Source organism: Ambystoma mexicanum, chromosome 6p (genome assembly GCF_040938575.1).
Source record: "Ambystoma mexicanum isolate Mex_15411 chromosome 6p, UKY_AmexF1_1, whole genome shotgun sequence".
Classification (NCBI taxonomy): Eukaryota; Metazoa; Chordata; class Amphibia; order Caudata; family Ambystomatidae; genus Ambystoma; species Ambystoma mexicanum.
In genome coordinates this window covers 741,923,538-741,949,964 of record NC_090935.1, presented here as the reverse complement: position 1 = coordinate 741,949,964, position 26,427 = coordinate 741,923,538, and the positions used below count along the sequence as shown (strand labels likewise).

General features: G+C 42.7%; 1 protein-coding gene across 2 annotated transcripts in view; it reads right to left on the bottom strand.

Annotated features, from left to right (window-relative positions):
* Positions 1 to 26,427, bottom strand: part of ADGRV1 (adhesion G protein-coupled receptor V1) — a 2,479,945-nt gene that overhangs the window by 1,593,442 nt on the left and 860,076 nt on the right. Inside the window, exons 38-41 of one of the 2 annotated variants that reach the window (XM_069627623.1) lie at positions 24,284 to 24,447; positions 23,490 to 23,583; positions 20,865 to 20,897; positions 19,468 to 19,546 (exon numbers count right to left, since the gene is read on the bottom strand). In XM_069627623.1, coding sequence (XP_069483724.1) covers positions 19,468 to 19,546; positions 20,865 to 20,897; positions 23,490 to 23,583; positions 24,284 to 24,447 — 370 coding nt within the window. The remainder of the gene's footprint in view (positions 1 to 19,467; positions 19,547 to 20,864; positions 20,898 to 23,489; positions 23,584 to 24,283; positions 24,448 to 26,427) is intronic. The other variant, XM_069627624.1, reaches the window with a different exon arrangement.

Here is a 26,427-nt window from a genome sequence, read left to right as displayed (position 1 = left end):
AAGTCCAGGTAGGAGAATACAGTAGCAGGGAATGAGAAAGGTAGTTGGGTGCTTCCACGGGTGTATTTAAAGACAAAAAGAAGAAGCATGAAGAAGGGCTGTTCTCCATTGAGAGAAATCCAGAGTGGTAATGCTACTTCAAGTTGGGAGAACATCAAAGTAGGTTGTACTGGATTCATGTGAAAAATGTGAGTATTTTTTGAGGGGGCGAAAGAGTAGAAAGGCAGGAGTAGGCAGGAGCAGTAGTCAAGTTTGCCAGAGTACCAGGGGGGAGATTAGAATTTTGGCAGAGTGGTTTGTAAGGTGCAGCTGGATTTTCTTGTTAATTAGAAGGATGATCTTGTCTGCAGCAGCGTTGATGAAGAGATGTAGTTTATGTCTGCTGACAAAGAACTGCCGGGGTGCAATACTTGGGTGATGGAGTGAGGAGGTTGCGAGGAAAGGAAATAGGGGAGGCAAAAGTAGGGTTGGCTTTGGAGCACCTCAGAAAGATGACTGGGAACCAAAAGGATTTTAGCATCAAGCAGAGTGGTGACATCCAATGACAGATTGTATTTGTACAGATCACAAATTCACCCTAAGACATGTTGACGCTAGAAAACTATGAACGAGAAGTGACATTGCAGAGTAGATCCTCACTATGGGAGAAAGTCAGAGCAAAGCCCGCTGACAAATCAGCTCTGTGTGTATGAATGGGACTTATACAGCAGACACCTAGATGAGCAGCAACAGAGCATTGTACAATGGGGACGGATCCACAGGGTTACAAGTAGGGTGTGGTGGATAGGGACCCAGTGTGTCTCCCCCACACCTCGAAGGATGCAGAGTGGCAACAAGAGGCATCCACATTCCAATGTCCATGTGTAGGTGCAGGTGTGCACATGAGGGCTGTACCCATCCCGATGAAGTGACTGATTACTGTTCTACTGAAATAACATGTCTTCAAGCAAGCATGTATTTACATGATCACTAGTACCTTCTGAGAGGCCTCCTATGACCCCAGTGTACTGATGATCAGGTGGTCTATGAGTTTTGTAATTCTGCACAATAAATGTCTAAGACCATGTCTTTACAGAGGGTACTGCATTGGCTATAATAAACCACAGAGCCTTCGGCCTCATTACACGGATGGCGGTAATGGTTAACGGTCAACGTTAATGGTAACGGTGACCGTTAACCATTACCGCCTTACTACGAGGTCCCTTAGCGGGTTGGTGCTTTAACGCCTGCTTTTTGCAGGCGTTAAAAACCAACCCGCTAAGGGACCTTGGTGCTAATTACGGCACCGCAAAATTGCAGTGCCATAATTAGCACCTTCCCCATTCCCATAGAGCCCTATGGGGCAAAAATGGGAATGGGGAAGGGCAGTGGTGGAAGGGGGAATTACCGCCCCGCCAACCTTGGATTGGGGTGGTAATTCCCCCTTCCACCAAGGCGGTGCCGGTATTTTACCGGCATGGAGCAAGGTGCTAATAGTCCTTAGACCTTGGTCCATGTGCTAATACCGCCATCCGTGTAATGAGGCCCTATATCTTTGCATTGACCCGGGCACTCTGTTAGTCTTAAACGCCTCCCTCACTCACTCTTTTTCCCTTTTCTTGTTTCACAGTTGGTCCTCCATCATAATTTAACCCTCATATTCCTATGATATCATTCCTCATTTATATTAAATGGAGACCTTTGGCCTAAACAATATGCCTATTTTGATCACCATTTATGAAACTATTCTGTTTTTTGTAGAACAAAAAGCGAATGGAAATTAGCGATGTTCAATAGTTTCTTATCTAGTAAAAGAATAAAAATATAATTTTGATCCAAATTAATAATATAAATAATACTTTACATCACAATTAAATAATATATAGGACTCCAATTTGAGTAAATAAGGTATTTTTTTTATTTTGTATTTTATTGTATCATACAGTTAAATGAATAACTTTTTACACATTTCATCATAGTCAGATAATAAAACACAAAAATCCTGCCAAAGAAAGCATATCTCTCAAGCGACATACCATAAAAATGAATAAAATATAAGTACAATTAATCTTCAAGCATTTGGGTTATGCCATGCACCTCTCTCCACAGTTTGGTAAGAAAAGCACAGTATAATGCAAGAAAAATATAAATGATTTAAGCAGACGTTGACTACGCAAGTGCACTCCTCCTTCTTTAACTCGTCTCAAGCAGTGTAGTATATTTTACCCAAAAGCCTAACCCCGCAGGAAGCCTGTAAAAAATCTGCATAAAGAACTAGCAGCCATTGTTGGGAACATCTAGCATATGTGAAGTAAGAATTCAGGCTAGCTTTCAAAGGCCAAAAGGATCTGTTGATAGATAGTCACACTTTTGGTCAAAGTTTCTACAGGGGTGTAATTGTGAGTTTTGCAGCATTCATGATAAATGGTAATGCTTTTACCACATGCAGTAACGCAAGGATTGAGAGTCATGCAGACCTGAGCGTGTTTCCCCATATTGGGATCCCATAGGACTATATGGGGATTTTCTATCACTGCCTGCGGCACTGACCACATGTGAATACCCCCACATAAAAGCAGGCTGACTGAAAGAGTCTCAATGTTGAAACTGTGAATTTGGCAGAGTGGTAAAACATCTGGTATTACAAAATATTCGAGAATATTGGATGTTTTACCACTCTGCCAAAGTCTGTCAAGGAGTTCCCCCCTTCTCACCTGAGTCCGTTCTTTACTGGTGTCCTTGGTCGATGCCTTCTTGCGGATGGACCGGGTCTTGAATAAGGCTGCCCAATTCTCTTCTGAATCCAGAATGCGTTCAGTTTCTGGGACGCCGAACCCAGGAATCCAGGAGGCAGTGGAAGCACGCTAGCCAGGAATCCAGGAGGTAAGTAGAAGGGGAGGACTAGGAAGGGATAGCGGGATTGGAAAAAGGAGAAGAACCGCGAGCTACGGAGCACACGTCTGGTCGCTACTTCGCAATAGCATTGAGACGCGCGGAGCCGCGGAAGGCATGGTCTATTGGTAGAAAAGGCTACGTCCAGCGCATGGAGCGAGAAGGGATTACGCTGGACGGCCATGTTGGGAGTATTAATGAGTGCAAGCCTGCTGTGACAGCGACCAAGAAGCCCAAAAGGGGCGCACTCTGTGATTCATGACAAACTCATTATCAGGCCCTAAGTGTTTTCTTGCAGGTTTCCAAGTTCAAACAATTCCCAAAATCATATAAAACGTGCAGCCCTTTGACCCAATAAGCACGTTAGATGGGTTAAGAATTAAGTTAATAATTTGTGGTGTGGTTTTTGCATTAGATTAATTAGTAGTAAATCCTTTCTTGCAGAGGGTTTGTGCAGTTGTTGTCAGACCGCAGTTAAGAATGAATATAAGAAAAATATGGCCTCAACAACTCCCCTTTTAATCACCTGAGTGCTTACACTTGCATCTTTGCGATCTGGTAGGCTCCTCCAGGTTGTAGCCCAAGATGCCCCTGCTATGGAGCGTCGGACAGCCCAGAATTCTTACGTGACAAAGATGAGGTGCTAAAAGCCCGAGTTGCAAATGCATTTGAGGGGCTCGGGCCTTTGGTATTAGCATAATTGACCTAAAAACAATTGACCTAAAACATTTGATCAAATTTGTTTTACCTTTTTTTGGTGACATTTAATTAAATATATATATGGGGTGGGTAAGGGTATATATATTAGGTTGAGGGGAAGTGGAGGGAGGTTGCGGGGGGGGTTAAATGGACCGAAACCGGAGCTTTTGACAACTTCAAGGATCAGTATACATAAATCTAAGATTGTGACAGTACCCGACAAGTTAAGTTAAGTTAAAAAGGAAACATACAGTGAAACAGCTGTCTAGGTAGAGGTTATTGTGACAATTCACAGGATATCGTCCCTTCTCCCTAGAGGAGAGCCCTTCCCTGTGAGGCTACGGAGGTGAGCCCACTATGCAACATTACCCCTATGGGTGGCGGCAAGCAGGACCTCACAGGGAGAGACTCCCCTCTTTGGGGGACAAGGGCTCCTGTCCATCAAAGAACTCTCTAAGCCCCTCAATTAAAAGTCCATCATATCATCAGGACTTCCTGAGAACCATCCCACCCAGGCCATTGTTTGTTATTGCAACATCACAGAATACAACCAACATGAAGAGAAACATACTTGGAATAAGAAGAGCCTGCAAGACATTACGATTACTCAATGGTTGCAAGCCAACCATGCTGGGATGAAGAAGATCGAGTGAGTAATAAAGAACGCTCTAAGAAGAGAGATGAAGGACTTCACATATATGGAGTTTCAAAGCTGTTGATACAGAGAAACATAGAGAGCCCGGGAGGTCCTCAGTATAGAGGATTTGGCAACTTAGAATGGAAGGAGGCACAGAGAAAGCAGAAACCCAATCCGTGGATGCACAAAAGAAGTACAGGCAACGCCGTGACCTAGAAGAGGTGGACCATCCAGTCCTCAAAAAATGCAGAGACAGTGAGAGAATAGGCTTTGTGGAGCCGCGCTTCGAAGCAGGAAGAAAGAAGAAATGCAAGAACCCTTTGGGAAACCTGAGGAAGCCTTACCCCACAGGAAAAACCAGTGATGCTCACCCGGCTGTACGAAGGTAACAGGAGTGGCGAGAGACCCGAGAAGGGTGCAAGGCATGAAGAAGACCGACTTATCATATTTTTCCCAGTGGTGGTGACTACCTCAAAGAAACTAAACAGTACCAAGGGACTCATCATACTCGTCCCAGTGGTGGTGACTACCTCAAAGAAAGTAAAGACTACCAAGAGACTCTTCCCAGTGCTTGTGAATACCTTAAAGAAAGTGAAGAGTATCAATGGACTCATACTCGTCCCAGTGGTTGGGAATACCTTAAAGAAAGTGGAGAATATAGAAAAACTCAGTACACTTGTCCCAGTGAGAGTGAACATCATAAAGACTGCAAAGTACATTTTGAAGCTCAAGTCAGTCAGCCCAGTAAGTGGCTGATATTTGAACCAAGTGGGGAAAGTAGTAAAGAGACACTGCAAGAGTCCCAAAGTAATGGGGCTCATGACCCCAACTTGAAAAGCCTAAGAATTGTATCTAAGGAACAAAAGGGGATGCCTTGGAGGTTGAAGAGTCCCTAAAGGAACTAAATGAACTGGTTCGGTTCATGTAATCACCATGATCTATTTGAAGATAGCATATTGAGGCTAGAGAAGGTAGCCATTCTCCTGGACTCTTTTCTTTTGATGTTTTGAATAGTGGTAGGGTCAGCGTAGGGTACTGTTTGGACAGAGGATGGACTGTTGATTTGGACTGCGCTATTGATGACAAGCACCCTAATTAGTGTTGTGTTAGGTAGGACAAACCATTTTGTTAGGGATAAATACACCTCCTTCTACTGACCTAGCATATTATCCAAGTCTTTGATCACTGAGGTGTTGCTCTTCGACAGAGGTTATTGCATATCAATTGTAGGCAATTGCTATTGCATAGTCTTTGGCTACTTCTCTTTTTGGCATTGAAGTTAGAGAACACAATTATTGCAACACATTCTTGTGTCAGTACTGTGCATTCCACCTTTCAAAATGAATGCACTTCCTTCATTTGAATTAGGGCTTCTGGAGTTGGGGGTACTAGTAGCACTGTTCCCCCTTGTAAGTGTTCCAGACCAAAGATGTCATTTGCCAATGAAATTTCAGTTGAGATGGTAAATCTAGACTGGTGTGTTGTAGCCGCAATGCTGATTTATATTGATATTTAATATGATGCATACGACCATGTGGGCTTTAAATTGTCAGTAACAATGACACCTATCTCCAAACATCATGCTTATTCAGTCAAAGACTCTCACAAAGTGTGGCCCGAGCCATGTGTGAATTAACAGGCAGGCGGTGTCTCCATATGGAGGGTTGAGGGAACAATCCCTAAACGTTGTCAACCTGATTTGGAGAATAATTAAGGAGTGAGCTTTAAAGAGCTTTGCCAGGGAGGGCAAAAAGGCAACAGGGGTTCTGGATAAAGTGGGTGGGCTTAGAGTTAGGTAGAAAGGCAGCCTTTGATTATGTTTATGGGGTTGTTCCATCTTCAAATCTCTAAAACATGTGCATTATTTCTGCATTCCGTAGTGTAGGGGAAAAGTCTGGAAGTGAAAATTGGATGCACTCCCCTAGCACACTGCTGCCTTATAATAATGGGTAGGTACTGCAAACTGTCATGTTTAAAGACTGTTTCTTGGTCGAAGTGAGGCTTTAGGCTTTACTGCGCATGTCTTTGCAATGAAGGCTTGTCGCCTAATGTGTATCTATGCAAGCCGTTCACATCTCTCGCTTCTGATGTGTTTCCCTTTTGGCATATGTAAGCGTGTTTTAGGCTCTGCTTTCTTAGGAAGAGTGCCTTTAGATGATGGAAGTCATCATAGTATAACTGTGCTTGACTGCCTCAGACTGTGTGTGAACTTCTGAGGAGTATATTCAGCTCCACTAAATGTATCACTTGCTGTCCTTCCTGATAACACTGTCACACACATATGAGAACACAGCTGGGAACAAAGACTTGTATACTCGAGTTGTGTACCTTGCATTTAACATTGTTTCAGTAAGATTTCCTATCCTGTCTGGACCTCCCCTTCCAGTGAAATGTATGTGTTCTTTTGGGTATAAGAGAACAGTGGTTGGAGGCAGGGGGGTTTCTCACGTGCACTGAAGTCTTGTACTGTCGTTGGTCTGTTGTCCTGTTGTTTGTTTTCTACTAATAAATTGTTCACCAATTCACCGGAATAGTCAGTGGTCATTTTTCCACGACAAATTTGGTGCCTGTGATATCAGATTCCTGTGGCCAAGCCCAAGGGTCGCCAGGCGCACATCCTGGTGATCCCCGTGGGCCAAGGTGAGAGGAATGTGGCAGAGGGGAGAATTGGCCAGAGCACCCAGAGATTCCGGGAAGGTAGACAGAGCATATGCGGAAGAGGAGCCGTCTGAAAACCGTGGGTTGGGGGACACAGGTAATTGCATAGTGTATATTGTCATGTCTTGTATGGTATTCTTTGAAACAGGTTGGGGTAAATATTTGGCTCTGGTGCAATAATTCTGAAATCTGAAAACATGTTAATATCTAAGGATTTAGGAGGGAAGGTACCCTTCCAACAGAACTGTTTATCTGAATAATACAAAGTAAAGGCGGTTGACCACTGCAGCTTAGAATAAAAAGTAAAAAGCAGTGCATTCCTGCTGACTACTGATTTAAGAGGACATTAGACTGCTGTGCCAGTTTGTGTAATATAGTGTGGATCAGGGACTAGGATGGCTGTGTTCTGTCTGAGTATACAGAATATATTTTCGGTAAGAGTCATGTGGTTGTCCTGTCTAAACCTGTACCTTGATACTTGAAACCGTAAATATGCAGTTGTGACCCTGCTTTATATTTCACACTCTCCTATATCCTCATACGGGAATTGTAACAGGCTTTGTTTCTACCGATTATGTATCTTGTCTTTGAGTCTCTCCTGCCCAAGTCTCTTAAACGAGCTGAAATAACGCTCTGCATTGAGGTAGCGTAACTGGCGATATAGGCTGTGAACCAGCAGTCATCTCAATCTGTGGTTGTCACGGTAATTTCTGCATGGGGGAACAGAAGTCAGGTGGTGATATCTGAGCCTGTGGAGACCCGTACCAACTCCGCCAGCTATAGGACAAGATTGTGTTCTGTTACAGACGGAGTTAGGAATGGACCTAGATCCTAAATAAGGCATACCTTGTCTTACCCCTGTAAGATTGGGTTCAGGTGGGTCTAAAATGCCACTTCCTCCTAACGGAGGTCCAGCACACTTCATGTTAACTCACTACTCCCCCAAAGCATGTAAGCACCTGGCTAAATGACACAAATATACACAGAGTGAGTCACTTATACACTTCCACGAAGAAGATAGGATAATGAACCTACATAAGGCATTATAAAAGAAAGGTGCAAGTGTACACCAATGGTAATGGGACAGCTATCTATAATAGTATACTGAAGCTACTAACAGATAGACTTAGTCTTAGATAGACTTAGACCAAGACTCAGGCACTGAAAGACACGCACAAAAATTTCCAGGAGAAGGTAAATACCTGAAAACCTAGTACTCCAAACTGCAGGTACCGGCTCACAAAGCCATGTACAAATGCTTATATCCGTAATCGAAGCGGTGTCCTGCCAAATAAACCTCCTGAAGACATTCTGGACACTTACAACCCTGCCATTTTAGATGCTGTACCCGACCATCAACCGGCTAGCCTAGACTCTACCCAACCACCAACTTAACATCAGTCCACACCAATTAACTCTATGCTCAGCCCGTTCACCCCAGAAATACAAGCCCAGATCTCCAAACTTGTTTCACCTTCCTCAACCACTTTTGAAGGGTTGCCGAATTTGACAGCCAATACCAGTACTGGTACATTCTAGCTGAGACAGCTCCCTGCAGGGGGTGATACCATAGTTGTTGTACATGCCCACTCGAGTGCTACTGATTTGTTAAATATTTTTGTGAGATCTCCAAAGATACAAAAAAAGATCCTTGGAAGTTCCGAGAAGAGCTTCAGGTTATAATAGACTGTTATCACCCAATGTGTGTTGATTTAAATCAGTTATTGCAAGCAGTGCTGCCCACAGACACGTTTACCCTGCTGAAAGTGTGCACCAACTGGCCAGCTGAAGAATCTGCAACTGCCACGGACCTAAAAACATTTACTGATTGACTGGTGAAAACTATTCTTGAAATCTGTCCCCAAAAGACTGATTGGTCTACAATGAGTGGGTGCAAGCAACCCAACGGTGAAAATCCTGTGGAATATTTAGAACATTTGCAACAATGTATTGAACAATACTCTGTGATCATTGACGCAGCCATTATAGTGCGCCAATCTGTGGTGGTTCAGTTTGTTATAGGTTTGCAACCTTAAGTATCAGAGGGAATTAAGGCAGTACTAATAAATTGGGAAGGAAAGGGTTTGGTAGAGGTTGTATTGGCTGCACAGCACTTCCATGAAAAGGTCGAAAGACAGAAAAAATCTACGGAAGCCAAGCTTATGGTGTTGTAGATACAGAGTTTACAACCTTCACAGGGAAGGGGAGGGTTCCACTCCATGCCAGGATCACGAGGGCAAGGATGGGGAATAGGCAGAGGAGCAACCCTATCACATGAACCAGGGCAAACCGCTGAGAGGTATTTCTCAACACGTACAGTAATTACTGTAAAGAGTTTGGATACTGGAAAGACAAGTGTCCAAATCGGCAACAGTATGATGGAAGTGGAATGACTAGGTCTCATACTCCACCGTCACCACTCCAGACGGATTGCCACAAAGTCTCTGAACTTCTTTCACCACTCATACATATTCATTCTACTGCACTGTATGTTGATTGTGTTATTGCTGGTCAAAAGATGTAATGTTTGGTTGACACAGAAGCATAACACTCCACACTAAAAGTCTCTGAGTTTCCAAAAATGATGCGTTCTGATGAAATTGTTAATGCTGTAGGTATAGGGGGGCACGTCGATATCCCATCCTGTGTCTACCCTTCTTATGGTCACGATAGGTCCAATTTCTTGCTGAGTCCTTGTTCTCCTGTGAATTTGTTTGGATTAGATCAATTGTGCAAGCTAAGTTTCTCTATCTACTGTTCCCCTGATGGTGTTTACCCTGACATCCCCACTCAGAGAGAGCACGAGCAGCTGATAGTATTACTGATAGTATTACAGGAAATTACCCATTTGAATCCTGGAGACTGGGCTGGCACTCGCTGGTCATGACAGGGACTGTTGGACCGATTTCTAACCAAGTTTTGGTCAACCCATGCAAATGATGCTGGATACGGTCAATGCTGAACCAGCCAAAATTACACTAAATCTTGATATGCCCCTGCCACGTGTACCTCACTATCCTGTTTCCAGACAGGCTGAAGAAGGCATTCGCTCTGTAATAGAATCCATTCTTCAACAAGGTTTTATTGTACCAACTCGTAGTCCCTGCAGAACTCGCATTTTGCCCACAAAGAAGCCAGGTAAAGAAGTTTATCATTTCATCCAGCACCTGCATGCAGTTAATGCAGCTGTCCTACCAGCTTTTCCTGTTGTACCTACCCCGGCTACCATTTTGTCACGCATTCCATACACAGCCAAATATTTCACTGTTGTAGATCTCTGTTTAGCATTTTTCTCCACACCTTTACATCGTGACAGTCAAAACCTGTTCACATTTACCCATAAATCCACGCATTGTGCATTTACTCATCTTCCAATGGAATAAGTAGAGAGCCCAACCCTATTCTCCAAAATTGTAGAGAGGGATCTTGACTCAGTTGAGTTCCCAGGAAGTTCAACACAGGTGCAGTGCGTAGATGATCTGCTCCTAGCCTCCCCCTAGCTGAAAGCATGTGAGGAAAACTCTCCCCTCCTGTTGACAGCGCTTGAAGAAAAGGGTCACAAGGCGTCTAAAGACAGGTTACAGTTGTGTCTGCCCGGAGTGCGATACCTGGGACATGAGATTTAAGCTGGGGAAAGACATTTATTCCAAGATTGGATTACAGTGATCCTGAAAGTCCCCAAGCCCCAGACCAGATAGCATATGAGAGGGTTACTGTAGAAAATGGGTCCCGGGATATGTAACCATAGTTAAGCCCCTTCAACACCTCATGCACAATTCGACCCCCAATCACCTGCCATGGCCTCAGGAAGCTAAAAATGCATTTGTCGCCATTAAGCAAGCACTTGCAGCGGCTCCGGCTTTAGGTTTGCTGGATTTTAATAAGCCCTTCGTGCTATACTGCGACAAGCGCAACGGGTTTGCTCAAGGTGCGTTGACCCTGTTACACAGTGACACGCACCGGCCCATATCCTACCACAGTGTAGCCTTAAATCCAGTAGACATAGAACTCCTAGCTTGTCTGCAAGCCTCGACAGTGCTGCTTTGTTGATACAAAAGACTGACTTGCTGGTACAAGGTCATCCTTTCATGATTGCAGTTCCCCATGCTGTATTGTCTTTACTACTTAAAGGGATGCCGCAGTGTGTGTGTAATTCCTGTCTCACTTGATATGAAAAGTTGTTAATTTCTGCTGCTAACCTAACCTTGAACCAATGTTCAGTCCTGAATCCTGACTCTTTGCTGCCAACCATGCAGGATGAAGAACCACTGTCAGTTTTTTGTAGAGATGCTTATGACCCCCTGTGCTGATTTGTCAGATGTGCCGCTGTTGAACCCTGATCTGATCCTTGTCCCAGAAACTGTGAAATCGGTCTCTGGATATTCTGTATGTACCCTCCATACTGTCTGTGGTTGGTCAGAAGAAGGAGACAGACCAGTTTTTGGCCTTCCTAAAACTCTTTTATTAACATAATAAGTGTAAATGGCCTCACTATGCCTAATCTATGGATTTCCCTGCCTAACCAAACCAGCTGAGGTGCTTGTCTGTTGTGAAGCCAAAGTACAGTCTGTCCTTCATCAAAAGCTAAGTTGCCCTGTCCCTACCACTAAGACAAACATGATAAAAGACCAGGCGAAGACTCCCTTCTCCTGGATGGACTTCCTCAGTCTTAGTAGACAAATTTGATAGACTTTTTGGCTACCTCTTGGATTAACTTATTTAGTTCTTCTAAACGTGGTTTTTTCCAAGTCTTTGGCTTACCTTTTCATTCTATTGGTAGGCTTCTTCTCCTCAGCATTATGGGCTGTGGAAATGCATGTAAATGTCTTTCTTAAGTGTCTCTGAATGTTCTTCCTTTTCTGAGATTACTAGGGATACTGAATCGGTCTTCATGTGTTCTTGTTCTCTGCATTTGTTTAGTTCTTGAACTCCTTATGAATAAGACATTTGATATCATGATCCTCCTCCTCTGATTCACTGTCTTTCCTGGAGATAATTATGGCAGACCTAATATTTATTCATATTCTCTTGTCCAGTTCTCATACTACGGAGATGAGTAAAAGAGGTTTTGTACTGGTTCTCATTCTTAACTTCTGACCATTAACTGAGACGAGTAGATTGAATTCCTGAATATTTCTTACTATTCTTTTTAATAAAACACTGGAAATGAGTAGGCTGCGTCCCTGAGTCTGTTTCACTCGTCCTATTTTCTGACCTCTCACTGGGTAGAATAGGCTGGGTCCCATGTGTTTCTCACCCTTCTTAGTTTCAGGTCACTTACTGGGACGAGTAGGCTGAATCCCAGAGTGTTTCCTACTCTTCTAAGTTCAGTGCCACTCACTTAAATGAGTCCTAGAGTGTTTCCTACTCTTCTAAGTTTTGGGCCACTCACTGGGATGAGTAGGCCGAGTCCTAGAGTCTTTCTTACTCGTCTTAGTTTTGGGCCACTCACTGGGATGAGTAGGCCGAGTCCTAGAGTGTCTCTCCCTTTTCTTAGTTTCGTGACACTTTCTGCAATTAATAGGCTAGGTCCAGGAGTGTTTCTTACTCTTCTTACTTTCAGGCCACTCACTCGGACGTGTAAGCTGATGATGCTCTTTATCCCTGTGTTCCCTCCCGGGTCTCCTGTCATCCCTGTTATCTTGCTTCCTACCGGTTTGCATCAATGGGCCTGCTTGCAGGATAGGTACTTCCTTTGTAGTCAGGACAGCTTTGGTTCTCCGACTTCTACTGTTTCTTCGCTGCGGCTCCATAACACCAGTGCTCCAGCGGTCTCAGCGTTGTTGCCAGACTGAACAGTCCATTTCTCCTGTGTCACGCCACCAACCTCGACCGGTTCTCTCTCCTGGGATTTTCCTCCCCCTCTCTCTTCTGCCTTTGGCTTTCTCAGTGCTTCTTGCCCACAGCACATTGTGGCTTCCTCCCGATGGAGGATCTCCTGGTCTTTCTCAGCACTCCTGACTCGGCTTATTTGAAACTTCTGTTTTTCACATCTCACAGACATTAGTCCATCATCCCTTTTTATGATAGGTTGGTGAGTTTTCCACACCGGAGGATTATAGTCTGTTTTCCTTTTAGTTGAGCACTCTTCATTATTTGTTCATTCTTCTTTGTCACAGTAGTTCCCAACTATTGAGTTATCGATATTACTTGCTCAGCATTCTTCTTGTCCACGGTAGTTTTACTATATTGTTCCTCAGTTTGAATCTTGGGTCTTATGTCACAATAACAAATAGTGGATTGATTTGATGGATGTCTCCGAAGTTCTGATGTTCCTGTTGTTCCAAAAGAGAGGGCTCTAAGGAGTTCCTCTGTGGAACGGGAGTCCTTGTCTCCCAGAAGGGAGTCTCTCCCTGAGATGTCCTGCATGCTGCCACCCCTATGGGAATCATTGTGTAGCAGGCTCACCTCCCAAGCCTCACAGGGGAAGGCTCCCCTCTGGGAAGGAGTGACTGAATCCAGCAATTTGTCACACATTTTAGAAGCATATTGATAACCCATGGGAAGATTTGTCAAAGTTTCAGAACTTTTAACCTTAACCCATGCCTGTGCCATGGCACAGAGATAGATCAGCCACAATCTGTACCGACTCCGGGCATATTGACGGGGTGTCCTTTGGAAGCAGCGTTGGTATTTAACATCCAACGGCACCCCAATATTGAATGGAAAATATGTGTCAGCCTTATTGAATGCATTGTAAATTACTGTGGCTGTGGCTTTTGTTAAATGTAAAGGACATGATCCCTCTCAATCATTCACAGCCCAAGGAAATACATTAGCAGATGGTGCAGCTCGTTAAGCAGCCATAAACGGGCCCCTGGCTCTTAATGATATTCTTGTTTGTGTTGCAATCCCATGGTCCTCGATTGCATCCCTTTCCAGTCTGGCAATCCTCCAAGACCAAGCCCCTGAGGCTGAAAAGGTGATCTGGACCCAACATTACTCTAAGTTGGGAGCAGACTCCCTGTGGCTTTCACCAGATGGCCGTATGGTGGCACCCAATGTACTCATCCCCTGCCTAGTTCGTGAAGCTCACGGCTTAGCCCTTTAAGGCAAAAATGCTTTGATTACCCTAATGAATCTAGTTTGGATGGCCCCGGGTTTAGCCTCTATGGCTGAAGACTATTGTGATAACTATGTTGTGTGTTAGACACACAATGCTGGGAGAGCGGTTGACACAAGGCTCTCTGCACATCCAGTACCTGCGGGTCCATACATGCACATCCATACAGACTTCATGCAGCTCCCCACCTGCATGAACTTCACTTATTGTTTAGTGATGGTAGATGTATTCTCTGGGTGGGTAGAGGCCTACCCATGTAGAAAGGCAGACACTGTTACAGTGGCAAAATGTTGTTGGCAGAGTTCATACCCCGTTTTGGATTGCCCATCAGAATAGACAGTGACTGAGGCAGCCATTTTACTGGTCAGGTTATTAGAGAGATGTGCAGAGCTTAAGAAATAGCTCCACAGTTCCATTGTGCTTAACACCCCCAGTCCAGCGTGCATGTAGAATGCCACAGTGGGTATTTGAAGTTAAGACTGTCTAAAGTGTGTAAAGAAATGGGGTTGAAATGGCCCCATGCCTTGCACCTGGCTCTATTGCCATGTGCATTAATCCCCAGCATAAGCACAAACAGTCTTCGCGAGAAATGCTCACATGTCCCATGGGAATGGGAACTGCGCCCCCAACCATCCCCAGCATCCAAAGTTTGCCTTTAGAGGATGATACTTTACTCTAATACTGTTGCATGTTGACTAAAACTGCCCAATCTCTCCATGCTCAGGTGCGTAAAGCCCTGCCTGAACCAGTGACTGAGCCCTGGCACTCTTTACAAGCAGGAGATTGGATCCTGGTGAAGGTCCATCAGAAGAAATCTACAGTCCAGCCCACTCGCTGTGCTATCGGACCGGCTAATGAACTGAATGGAACTTTGTCCTCTATCCACAAACTTTTGAGCTGGTGGCACAACCTGATTTGTGAACCTGGATCTTTGAGGATTGGCTCCTATATACACTTTGTCTGGCTATAACTCTGTTATCACCATTATTGTCAGAATACTGATTTATTATCATTTCACTGTGACTGCTGCTTTCCGTACAACCTGTCATGAAAGCAATGGTCCCTCTGCACATGCCAGGGTTCACAATGCTTACCTGCAACTCTCCTGGCAATATGACTGTATTTTATATCTTACTGACTGCTGGGTCTGTGCCTATCTTCCTCATGACCTATCCTCCAAGTTTCCTATTGCACCCCTCCCCTTCCAGTGGGGGGGGTTGTATGTTTGCATTTGCCTGTAGCCTGTAGAGATGTTCATTCCCACCTGGGCTTCTCCAGTCCTCTGAACATTCCCACTCCAGTCCAATTATGCATCAAGCCAGCAGCACGCCACCTTTCCTCCCAGGAAATGGACCTTGTATTCTACACCATCCCAGGTGCACTGTTCATGGGAACTAGCAAATGTAGTTATTACTTTTCCACCAACTCCAGTGCAGTGAATGATAATGTCACATTTGCCTTTGACCCTCATTTTTTATTTTCCCAATCGGAGTATGCCACGTATTCCAGGACCTATTTCATGGCTGCTCATTAATTGGGGATGGAGTTGTTACATGGGGTATGTCTGAAGTGCGTCATACTCCCACCTTTCCAGCTCAGCCCTACCCCAGGAGAAGCACTGCCTGAGAGGATTTTGTTGCAGGGTTAGGATATCTCATACCAGTCCTAGGGATTAAGATAGAGACAATCTGGCCCAATCGTCACAGTGGGAAGAGGATATTGCAGATTCCAAAGTGTCCTCCTTGACTCTATCATTCCGAGAGCAAGGAGCCATCCGAACCAAAGTGCTACAGAACCGTATGGCTTTAGGCATCCTTCACACCAGTCTGGAGGGTTCCTGTGCATTTGGGTCTTGGATTGAGGGTCTAGTGGGACCTCTAGGTGTGTCTATTGATCAGATCTTACGTATAGCGCTAATCATAATCCTAAATTGTCCTGTCTGATGATGGCTTGTAAGTGTCTCTATTACTGAGCATGTGTCACCTGCTCTGAAGTCACTCAGACTGCCCAAGTATGTTACTGTCATGGTACTGAAGAAATAATGTGGTATGATATGTCTAAATTTGATATTTGTTCCCCTAAAGATGTATGTAGTGAGACTGAAGTGACGGTCTCATAGGAGGGAACTGTAGGGGAAAAGTTGTGAAGTGAACATTTTATATACTCCTCTAACACACTGCTGCAGTATAATATTGAGTAGGTACTGCAAGCTGCCGTGTTTAATTACTGTTTCTTGCTTGTGCGAGGCATTTGACTTTACTGCGCATGTCCTTGATATGAAGGTTCTTCACCTAGTGTGTAGCTATGCTCGCCTTCATACCTCTCGCATCTGATGTGTTTCCCCTTTGGCGTATGTAAGCATATTTTAGCCTCCATCTTTCTTAGGAAAAGCGGCTTCAGCATACGTAAGTCAGGCTGTGTGTGAACTTCTGAGGAATATATTCAGCTCCACTAAATGTATCACTTTATGCTGTCCTTCCTGATAACATTTGTCTTCACATGTGAGAACGCAGCTGTATCAAAGACTTTTATGGTGGTGGTTTGGTCCCTGCTTGTAACACTATTTCAGTATGAGTCCCTGTCCTGTAGGAACCTACCGTTCAATTGAAATGCATGTGTTCCTTTGGGTATAAGAGAACAGTGCTTGTAGGGAGGGGGTACTCACTTGCGTCAAAGTTTCCCACTGTCGTTGGTTTGTTGTCCTGCTGCTTGTTTTCTACTGATAAATTGTTCAGCAATCCAACAAAATAGTAGGTGGTCATTTTTCCACAACAATAACAAAAATGAAAAAATATGTCATATTGGGATAACATAGGGAAAAAATCTAGTCCATTTAAAATAGTCTGTACCTATCCTATTCAAAGATGGATATACAGTTTAGTGTATCATCATTTTCAGTCAATGCCCTAGAAATGTCTAAACAAATCGAGCTGTTGAAGAGGAAACTACACTGAAATATAGGTTTAATAATAATGTATGATGAGGGTTCAAACAGAGCATTTTTTAGTTGTGCGTATGCATTCCTTCTGCCTGCTGTAGTGTTGAAATCATTCATTTAATGTTTAATAAGTGGAAATTGTTCAAAATGACTATTGCATACAATGGTTCTAAATATATGCAAAAAGTTTCTCATGAATATTAATGAGGGATATCCTGAAAACCTGTCAGTATTCCGGCCCTTGAAGCCTGGAATTGGACAGCCATGTTCTAAGGTTTATTATAGGGGAGACAGGGGAGGCTGGATGGTTTGCGAATACTTACCCCCATGACTCTGTTTTTCCCAAGTGACTATGCAGGTTGACTGGGATTCGCTGGAGGTAGGTCTTCCTGCCGTTGGATCCAGTAGAAGATGTCCAGGAGCTGCGGATGCCATGATTCTTCTGGTCGGATCCAGCAGCTGAGTGCAACCCTTTGCAATGACAAAAATGCAGCATGTTTCAATGCAGACCTCTTCAGGACACTCTACCAGATGGGGGAAAGCTGGTTCCAGTGACAGTCACCGCACACATGTGACAGCAGGCATCTCTCCAGTCACGGTGCAAGCAGACATTCCAAGACAGGATCACTGGATGCTGGGAATCTGAAACTTGTTAGGAAGGTGACTTGTGGCATGAGCCGGCAACCACCAAAGTTCCGGACCTAAACACAGAATGGTGACGCTTATATTGTGGTAACCCACTGGAAAGCTGGTCAGCCTACCAGGTGTCCAGGGACAATTCTGAGGGCTCAGGATGGCTGGATCTCGAGAAGGCATCGAATCTGGTGGGTCCCAATAGTCCAAAGGTTGAAGCACCGCAGAGGACCTTTGCTGATCAGGCAGTCCAGCAGGGGTTTACTGGACCAAATGCAGTAAGGGATGCCAGGCCTCTTCAGGAGACATCCATGGATCGTCAGTCAGTTGCTCTTCTACACCGATTACTTGGCTCCAAAGCTGATATGAATAAATGGCTGCAGGAGTCCTCTTCTTATCCAAGATTCTGCCTGGACGCAAGCCGAAGCCCACCAATGGTAAGCATCTGCACCATTCAAACAGCCAGCAGCGGTCCAATCAGGGACCACTGCGGGTTTCACTCATCCACAGACCCCAGATGTGGAGTGTCACCAGACAGTCTCACCCACTTTCTAGGTCCACACACAAATGGCAAGGAGTAGCCTGTGAAAACAACAGATTTCCCATGTGAAGGCATGAACACCTAAGGGATTTCCTTGCCTGACAAGGCAGGAAGAAGGCCAAGAAACAATATGGCCAAAGAACAAGCAAATAATCTCATGGCACTTCCATTCTAGGGCACTAGACACGTTTAGTAGACAGATACAGTAAATGCAACTGTGCACACTAAAAATACTGTAGAAATTGTAAGAGTTTTCATCTGCTGCCATCAGCTTGTCTTTAGGCACATTAAAAGTAACCAACAATCCCCAGTGTAAAAGACTAGGGCGATAGAAAACTATCCCCACTGCACGGCATTGTAAAATGATGTGTGCACTGTTGAAAAGTTGCCCAAACTGGTAAAACATAAAAAGGCAAAAAGGAAACATAGTTTGCCAGTACTGATAGTGTGAAGATCCAATCAGTTTTCCCATGACAAATGAGCAAAAAACCAGGAGTGTGAAGCTGAAAGCTTCACTTCCCTGTAAAAAAGCCAGGACTGGATAAAAAACCAAAAGCAAAAGGTTTGGGGTTTCATAGAATATGGAGGGAAAGTAGCCTAAAAGAGAAATACTTCCTAACAAAATGTGAAAGTCATATGAAATGTGTTGAAGAATGTGATATTGTTTGCTTCTTTTGTAATGTGTTTAAGGTTGGTATTAACCAAGGACACAATAAATTAAAACATATTTTTCAAAAGAATGTCATACTTCACTGCAGTGATGTGACACACCCACCTTATGCTGGCCTGTAATAAATGCTCATCTAGTCCCTCCTTACACCACTCCCCCGACTCCTCCAGCCCACCTCCATTACCTATGCAGCCTGCGTGTGAAACCGGAAGTGATTCCCCTTTTAGAAGAAGGAATCCAACATTTCTTCCATAGGAGAACTTACAATTTTATATGGGTGACTATCAACCAAGGGGAAATAGTCCAAATTGGGATTGAGAGTCATAACATAGACAACGCATGCTTGGCACTCATCTATCCAATGTGACTCTGAACCCCTCGGGGGGAATATTTCTCCATAGTTGATAGTTACCCATGTATAATTCTATATATATATATAACAACTAAAAGATATCCTCCATCATAGCTAACAAGAGACCAAGCATTAAAGAGAATGTTAGAAGGACCATAAGGAATGAGATATACCCCCCCACCCCCGCTCGGCCATATGCATAAACTATCATTCAATTTACTTCAGAGCTCAGTGACCTTCTAAACAAAAAAAAAAGCCTAAGCCAACTTGGTCTATTTGGTTGTGAACCTCCTTGAAAACTTAGATCATACGGAAGGAGGTACTTTAATGCAAAGAGAATGCACACTCACATATAACAGAGGCCCACTAGCAAGACTGCCCTAAGCATGATTATAAGACACTTACGTGGTACTCTGCCATTCGATGACCCCTCTGACTCCATCATTGGCATCAATAATTATCTGAGCAGTGAGGCCTTCTGCATCTTAAAAAGAAAACAAAGCACGCCCATCAATCTCTGAAACAATATTAAAACCACAAAAAGGAACATGAGTTCATCTTGCAACAATAAACGCTACAGCTTCTAATGAGCTTCTAATAAGATTGTAGAATGTGAACTGAAAAGATAATGAAATGTTTGTACGTTGTGCAGTATTTTTAGAAAATGTAATTATTCTGTAGACAGATTTCTGAACTTGCTTTAAATTAAATCAATGGAGAAAAATAAAGCTTTATATTATCTTGTTATGTTATGCTGTATCCAGATTAGACCAAATGATCCATTAAATACGAAATTTCAACCCCTTCATAAAATTGTAAGTGGAGATGTGATTTAATGGCGAGGATCACTTGTTGAGGAATTAATATCTTTACGAAATGTATAATTTTGTTCCCTGACCAAGTTAGCATTGAGATCGTGCCTCTCTTTGGGCTGGAATTAATGTCAAGGCATCTGGTAAAAAAGACATTTCCTTTTGCTCCACCTTGGAGAGTATTAGTTAGATTCGCCTATAGGTATTGGCAGTGTATTACTGATTCCAGCTTTTATTTGCCAATCTGGAAGAGTTGTATCTTTCCCATATTTTCTGTTACTAGGATGCCACCCAAGGTAACAGTTTCGAAATTAGATTGATCAGGTGGATGTTTTCATGACAATAAATATTAAAATGATGTTCATCAGATACCAAGCGCATTCTGTACACCGAGAATTATAGTTAGGTCATTCACACAGCAGGAGTGGTATGTCTTGGTTTTCAATAATAGGATTATTTTCCCATACACATTACACAAGCCAGATCACCATTAGAAGAATTTTAGAAAACTTGCATAGAGATGGACTCAATATCTCCCTGCATTTGAACGCTGTGTCACTGGGCTCCAGAAGACTCCCCCACTTCATCTGATGGCTCTATTGCATCACCACCCAACCATAGCTGTAAGCGTATGCAAACCGCACTCATATCTTCACCAAACAATCCTCAGAATTCAGATGGACTCAAGGCATTCTAGGATAAAGGTTGGGATAGCTCAGCCACAGCAGAAGGGTGCAGAGACTGGGAGAAATAGTTCAGCTCTAGATGGCCATGCAGTTCTATTATTGTGAGTACTGTATTGTATAGGAAGTGATATTACACAATGGCAGGGTGGTGGCTGTGGACAAGATATTCCATGTATTTATTCTAGCCCTGCAGGGTTCCAATTTAAATTACACCAATTGTGCTAACTACTATGCACATGTCCATTAGAGGTTAACTGTTATTCATCAACATTTCAAAATTACAAAGGCAATGTCTATGATTTACCTTTTAGTCTGTAATGAATTAAGTCTGTCGTTTCTATAGGCATGCATGGAAAAAGAAAAGATGTATAGGAAGAAAGTATGTAAATAACAGACAGGCAAGGATGTAACAAAGAAAGTTAACAGTTTTTAAAAATGTGTTTTAACTGCATTTCTATCAATATTTTGCAGACCAAATATTGGCCTCTGAACATAGCTGAAAACTGAATGCTAGGAAAACACACCTGTAAAAAAAAAAGAGAAGAAAATGGAAGCAAAGAATTAGATAAGTGCATCCAAATATTTGCACCACGATAGTTAAGGTTGCATGAACATTTCCATGCCCAAAATGATTTTAGAAAAAAAACATGTTTCTTGCATTGCGATTTCCAAAGAATCTGAAATACATATGTTTTTCGCCTACGTACTTTGAAATTGTCCACTTAGTAACTGTTATTCTGAAGCTGTGCACGACAAAATAATGGAAAGAAATTGGATCAGCCGCACTCGAGATATTAACTCGTTGAGAAAAAAAAGATTGAAAGGGTTGACATTTCTGTACACGCGAACTATAGTGTGACAGAGAAGCAGAATGAAGAATATACCTCAAAATACACAAAAATATCATCAGCCCTATTCATGCGCAGTCGCGTCGGAGTGCGAAAATGTGAAGGAAAATATACCATGAAATGGAAAATATTCCACGAAATGCATAATTTGGTCTTCCACACGCAATGCACCATAGGGCCATCGTACATGTGCAATGAAGTTGACCAGATAAAACAAAATGAAAAATGTGTGCAAAATATTCTGCCAATTACACACATGATCTGCGACTCCCATCAGAAGGTCAGGCCACTGCACGTGCACACCAGGACTGGAAGGAGAAAGCAATATGAGGACTACTATGCCACATGAAAAGTATTCCACGAAATCAAAAATATTCAGACAAATGAAAAAATATTCAAAAACTAAAAGTAGTCCACAAATGAAAATGTGCAGAGAAATAAAACATAGTCAGTAAAATTAAAAATATACCATGAAATGAAATATACACAGCAGAATAAAATATCTACTGCAAAATGCATGAGATGCTAAGCAGCACCTGACACAAATCTGTCAAACGGAGCTCACCAGCTAACCCCAGGATACTCTATTAAAACAACATAGAAGTCACTGGGAATTTTTTTTTAAAGTTTAGTTTACCATATTTATAAGCTACAGTCTACAAACATAGGGATTAAAACTTTTAGTATGAATCTATTATTTGACAACAAACATAAAATAAATACTGTTGGAACTGTAACAAACCCTCTCAAATAACAGATCAAAGAATAACATCAGCAAGTATGTACATCTTCACAACATACAACAACACACATATGCAGAAATCATGCAATGCAGTCTACAAAAATATATTACAATTAAAACAAATCTAATGCACATTTTAGATTAAATAAAAAAACATACACCCCCACTTACAAAAACAACTATATCACAAAAACACACATTCTTAGTATCATCTTCATACTACTTTTCCCACATTACAATAACTAAAATTCACAGTGCAAGTACAAACAAGCACACGTGCCACAGCAATATATATACGAAACACAAAACATTACTAAACATGTATAGATTAAGAATAAACCAAAACAAAACGGTGAGTTAAGGTTCCAACAAGCTTCCAGCAATGTTCATTTTATTTTATGTTTAGTGCTTAGTAATAAGTTAAAGCTTAACGCTGGTATTTCCAGCATGTGTTGCCTTAACCTTTTTTCAAACATACACACACACACATATATACATTTGGAGTCCCATTTTAGGTAGTGATATCTGTATTGACATTGGAAAATCCTGGGTTCAGATTAAAAGTCTGATTTCTTCTAAATGTACTTGCTGTTCATAATCAGGACTGTGTAGTTGGGTACACATGCAAGGAGGTGTTTCACTTTAGGGTCATGAAGAGAGGCTGTGGTTTATTGCCCTGAATGGAAGGTGTGTGGGAAGATCACGCATGAGGGTACATTGTGAATTCTGGCCATTAGTGTGATTTTTGGCACTCTCATCATGAGGCACTGTGATAAATGCACTTGACGGGGCATCATTGATTTATCATGAGGAATGTACTCGGCTTTCTTACTTCCCTGTTTGGAACTGTGATGTACAATGTGAATCTGGTCAAGAAGTGTGTGACCATAAGGGTGCATTATTAATAAAATATTGCTGTATTTGATGACTGATCATGTCAGTGTATTGGGATTTGTGGTAATAATGGTGCTTTGGATTTTTGGTGTTGAACATTGCACAGGATGACCAAAGTGTTACCGATCAACAACCATGCCATAGCTTCACAGGGTTGCCTGTTGTTAACATGTGTCCATCCTTTACGCATTGGTCGACCCTCCAGTCAACTCTTAAGTGGAAAGATGTCACCAGGTTTATGCTGCAGAGCAGTTTGGGCAAGCTCACATTGTGCATGCAGAAATGTCATTATATTGATAATGTCGATTTTGTCAATGGCATTAGTACAGTGTATGGAGAAAAGCCAACATGTACTTCAAATTGCTGCAGTACTGTCTGAAGGAAAATTCTCACTGAGTTGCGTAGGATCTGCCCCAAAGCCTCTATAAACCCAACGCTGCTATACCTAGTCTCGGCGGGGATGACGTCACAGGATTTATGATGAGGACCACGGAGGTCAAGTTAACAAGGAAGAACTCTTGCAACTCTGGAATGTCATCCTGCAAAATATAAATAAAAGAGACTTGTATTACTCCCGTTCAGTTTAACAAAACATTCCCGGTAGCCAGCACCCAAAAAGAAACTGAATGAAACTGAAAATGTCAGTCACAATTTGGCAGTTTTTCGAGATTACACCTTACACCCTTCCCTGTTTTGCACATACTGTTATAATATTATGTCATAAATTACCTGATAGAGATTAAAGGTGCAATGTTCCTTTGCCTTCATGATTTTTTTCCCCCCAAGTACTTTTTACAGAAATAATTACTACGAAAATTACTTGAAAAAACGAATCGATTTGTATTTAATTTGGGGGGGGGTCTCCCCCAAATCCCCCCTTTCCCTAAGCTATTACCCATACCCCGACCCACTCCCCACACATTTAACCGCTTGCCCACCCCCTCTATATTTCGATGAGATTTTTCATAGTATTTTTGCCTGCAAAAATTACTTCATGTGGATAAAAATAAACGCGTTACCAGATTACATTGCAGGGTAATTGTATACATATAACACGTGACAAGGTACCAGGTAATTAATATAGCCATAATCCTTTTTGGAGTATTTTAGCAGGTGTGTCTTTCAGTGATGTTTTATCTATTAATAGAAAATAAATTCCAAATGGAAGCTAAGTATTGAGAATGTCGGTCTTTATTTCACCTTATTTATTTTAAAGTCAGAGCACAAAGAGAAGTTCACCTCTAGAATGGAAATGCTGATGGTGCCGGATGTTTCACCTTCCCCTAAAATTAATGATCCCGAGGCTGGTATGAAGTCATATCCGGGTTCAGCGAGACGTCCTTCTGTCTGATTGGCCAGGGGCAGCAGCGCAGACACCGTGGCATATGTAACATTAACAGCTCCTAATTCATTTGCAAAAGGACACAGATAGTTACATAAGTCAGCATTCCTGTAATAAATCATTAAGACAATAATGCAGTATCCCAAAAATCAATGGACGTCACTGATTGATAGAAGGAACACAAATGCACGCAAAGAATGGAAGGAAACAATCACAAAATCGTTCTTAGGCAGCCTAAAATGCTACATACATATAGGTCGGACTGAGTGTAAAGAATGAAGGGTCCCATTCACATAGGTATTTCTCACATCCATGTGAGTGAGAAAAAATGCATGCTTCAGATCCGGCTAGTCACAAAACCAACAAGCATTGGCAATGGCGGCATTTTGGGATTTTGTGTAGGTATGGGAAAGGCATTTGCCAGGCACTGACTTAGTGGTATTAACTGGCCATCGATGGTAGCAGCTTCAAAATGGTGCGAGTACCTGGGTCTATAATAGCGTCGCCTAGCTTTTGCCTACTACTTATACACAAGCCAACACTGTTGGCTTTGCCAGTGCTTGTTTTAAAAGGATTTCCGTGGAGGTCACGCATAGTGCTTATAAAAAGAAAGGCTGAAGGCAGACGTGTCTGAGACATTTTCATTATAAGGCATTAACTCTCAGAAGACTAATTTGAAAAAAACACTGGCAGGAACTTCGAACACACAGTTTGATGGCAAGGCTTGAATAAAGCAAGCTCAAAGAGATCCTATGAAGATGTGTTTTGGGTGAGGCGGACCAGGCCGCAAGTGGATGGTAATGGTCATAGGGTTTAGCATGGCCATGGAAGTCAACAGGTGAGTTAATAACCAAACACCACCTGCAAGCTTTGTGTCCCTCCTCGTATCTCCATTCTCTCCTGCCCTCTCTTCAATCCGGCTTCCAACCTTCCCACTCAATGGAAACTTCTCTCTTACATGTTTCTAATCCTCTTCCTAAAGCCCGCCATTCTAAATGTTCTTCTATTGTTATTCTTCTTGACCTCTCTGCGGCATATGATACTGTTGATCGCTCTCTTCTTATTTCCTCTCTTTCCACTCTTGGTCTATCTGGCCCAGTTCTTAAATGGTTTCGCACTCATCTCGCTGAGCATTCTTATTCAGTGATATGGGCTGGCCAAACATTGGCTTCCCATGCTCGTCTTTACGGTGTCCCTCAGGGGCCTGTCCTTGGCCCCCTCCTTTCTTCGCTCTATACTGCCCCGCTTTCTGCTCTTATTTCGTCCTTTGGCCTTTCCTTTCATCTTTATGCTGAAGACACGCAAATGTTCTTCTCCTTTTCTTCTTTCAATGACACTTTAGACTCTAATGTTTCAAATTGGCTTTCTGCTATCCAAAACTAGATGTCATTACATTTCCTTCACCTCAATCCCTCTAAAACCAAGGTTCTATGTTTTCCCTACTAACCTGATCCCTCCTCCTATTCCACCTCCATCTCTTTCTTTCAACTTTCCTCACTTCCCTTTTCTGCCTCTGCTTGGAATTTAAGGGTCATTTTTGACCCCTCTCTTGCCTTCTGCTTACATATTTCTTCCACGGCCCGATCCTGTCGCTATGCTCTATTCATTATTTGTTGTGCTCAACCTTTCTTTTGTTTTCATGCTACTAAGCTGCTTCTTTCCTGTTTGGTTTTATCTCGCTGTTGTTGTGCTATTCTCTTTGATCTGCCTGCTTCCCATCTTCTCTATCTTCACTCTAGCCATAACTCTTCTGTTCACTTTCTTTTCTCCCTTCCTTCTCGGTCTTCAATTACACCTTTGTAGAGGAGGAGTCAAGTACACCCACCGAAAGCCCCCGCCCCCATGTTGCCTATATGTTGGGAACCAGAAATTGAGACACGTGCAGTACCGGTGAGGATGCCTGTACCACAGACATCATGGAAACAAGGTATCCATTGAGAAAGCCCTATATGCATTCACGAAAAAATAATGGCCTTTTGGACAAAGTCTTGGAGGAAGTGTGAAAACAAATGAAAAAAGAAGACTGGTGGTGTCATACGGA